General features: G+C 39.2%; 1 protein-coding gene across 3 annotated transcripts in view; it reads left to right on the top strand.

Annotated features, from left to right (window-relative positions):
• Positions 1–2,446, top strand: part of LOC101854424 — a 33,440-nt gene that overhangs the window by 19,039 nt on the left and 11,955 nt on the right. For all 3 annotated transcript variants that reach the window (XM_005102782.3, XM_005102781.3, XM_005102780.3), the window contains exon 6: positions 917–1,127. In XM_005102782.3, the coding sequence (XP_005102839.1) occupies positions 917–1,127 (211 nt within the window). The remainder of the gene's footprint in view (positions 1–916; positions 1,128–2,446) is intronic.

Raw genomic sequence — 2,446 nt, 5'->3', positions numbered from 1 at the left:
TTGTGTGTGTGTGTGTGTGTGTGTGTGTGTGTGTGTGTGTGTTTGAGAGTGTGTATGTGAGAGAGTGTGTGTGTATGTGTGTGTGTGTGTGTGTGTGTGTTGTGTTTGCGTTGTGGTTGCCTTCATCAAAGCTCCAGAGCCCGGTGAACGCACGACGTGTATATCTTGTAAGGTTCAGTATCCCTAACAAGGTTAAGAATCATTGGTTCCCGCTACTTTTGCAAATTTATGGACACATTTTATTTTCCTGTGTAAAGCACATTATCATGAATGTTTAAACCCGATGAGATGGGTGGTTTGCGAGTGCTTCGGTTTATTTAGCTCTTCCTTTCGTATCAAACGTCTGTTAGCCCAACTTCCCCTCCTCTTTTCATGTGTTTGATACTCTCAGGTCACACCTCTAATCGGCGGTTTTCATATGACCTTGTTGTGTTGCAAGTCCCGTGAACATTTTATTATTAAAACTAAGTAATTCGTCATGTGTTCCGAACATATTCTGAATCCATCGCAGTTTGTATGTGACTGAAATCAGCGTGGTGTTTGGCATTCTTATAATAGTGGGTGGCTGGCGAGTGCTTTTTGTGGACTTCTTCTTATTTCCTATAAAAAAACAACTATCAACCTTCTCTCTCCTCCTCCTTTTTTTGGGTATTTGTTACTCTCTTGTAACACCTCTAATCGTCGTTTTTCAAGTGACCTTGCTGTGTTGCAAGTGCCGTAACACTCTTACTAAAACTAAACTAAATACCTCATGTGTTCCGAACATATTATCCAGACTCTACCCCCCCCACCTAACAACTGTATGTGACTGAAATCAGAGTGGTATTTCTCTCTCCAATATAATTTTATTCAGTTGCAAGAACCTTAAAACGTCTTCTAAACCAAAACTAGAACTACCTGACCGAACCTTCTCCAGGGAGACGACCAGTCCACCCCTAAAGATCCCAGAAGAAGAAGAAGATGACAAATTTCCGCCTTTCGCCCAAGACCTGGTCCAGCTGATGGAGTCGCTTCCCCCTGCCTCGCCCAGCCTGGATGGTCGTTGCTTGGTGGAGTGGCAGCGTGCCTTAGTGCCGGTGCTGGCCAAAGGGGCTCTTCCTTACTTCAAAGCCAAATACAGAACGAAGGTTTGTTGTTTAAACACTGCGCTATGTTTGGTTAAATGAATACAGAGTGAAGGTTTGTTGTTTAGACCTATATGTTTACACCCTGAGGTCATTTTGCACCCCGGGGTTATATTCTTCACATTTTTCATAAATTTTAGAATACTTCTAGTGCGATTATCTCTCTGAAACTTTCAGTATTTCTCAAAAAAATCATTTTGACAGTCTGTTATGCGATGTGTACAGATGGGATTAACGGGTAAATTACCTCTTTGGAAAGAAGTGGCACAGAGTTCCCCACATCGTATGGATATGCTAGTAAAACACGACGTACGGATAGGGTTAAACATAGCGCTATATTTGGTTGGCTAAATACAGAGGGAAGGTGTGTTGTTCAATTAAACATCGCACTATGTTTGGTTCGTTAAATAGAGTAAAGGTGTGTTGTTCAAACATCAAACTATGTTTGGTTGGCTAAATATAGAACAAAAGGTCGTTGTTTAAACATCACACTATGTTTGGTTGGCTGAATGCAAAGCGAAGGTGTTTTGTTCAATTAAACATCGCATTATGTTTGGTTTGATTAATACTGAGCCAAAGATTGTTGTTTAAATACTTCTTTTAAACCTCGCACTATGTTTGGTTGGTTAAATACAGATTCAAGGTTTGTTGTCTAAACATCTAATACAGTTTGGTTGGCTAGATACATAGCGAAGGTGTGTTGTTTAAACATCGCACTGCCTTTAGTTGGTTAAATACGGACCCGAAGTTTGTTGTTTAAACACTGTGCTATGTTTGATTGGCAAAATACAAAGCGAATGTTTGTTGCTTCATGAAACATCGCATTATGTTTGGTTTGATTAATACAGAGCCAAAAGATTGTTGTTTAAATACTTCTTTTAAACATCGCACGATGTTTGATTGGTTAAATAGAGAGGCAAAGATTGGTGTTGAAACACTGCACTACGTTAAAATGGCTACATACAGAGCGAAGGTGTGTTATTAAAACATCGCACTATGTTTGGTTGGCTGAATACAGAACGAAAGCTTCTTGTTTAAACATATCATTATGTTTAGTTTTAGTAAGAGTTGTACGGCACTTGCAACACAATAAGGTCATAAAAAGACATTGCACTATTATTGTCAAAATCTGTCGAAACATTAGTACGGGAAAAGGTTTTGGAAGGTATGCCTGACTAATAAGATAATGATAATATAGATAATGACAGTGATGAATAATGAAGGTAACAGCAAGAATGATAGACATTGATGAAAATGCAAATAATAGTAATGATAATACTAAAAATGCGAAGAAGAAGGAGGAGGAGGAGGAGGAGGAGGAG

The sequence above is a fragment of the Aplysia californica genome, unplaced genomic scaffold, assembly GCF_000002075.1.
Source record: "Aplysia californica isolate F4 #8 unplaced genomic scaffold, AplCal3.0 scaffold00340, whole genome shotgun sequence".
Classification (NCBI taxonomy): domain Eukaryota; kingdom Metazoa; phylum Mollusca; class Gastropoda; order Aplysiida; family Aplysiidae; genus Aplysia; species Aplysia californica.
Note: the sequence above shows the minus strand (reverse complement) of the source record. Positions and strands in the feature narration are given on the sequence as shown.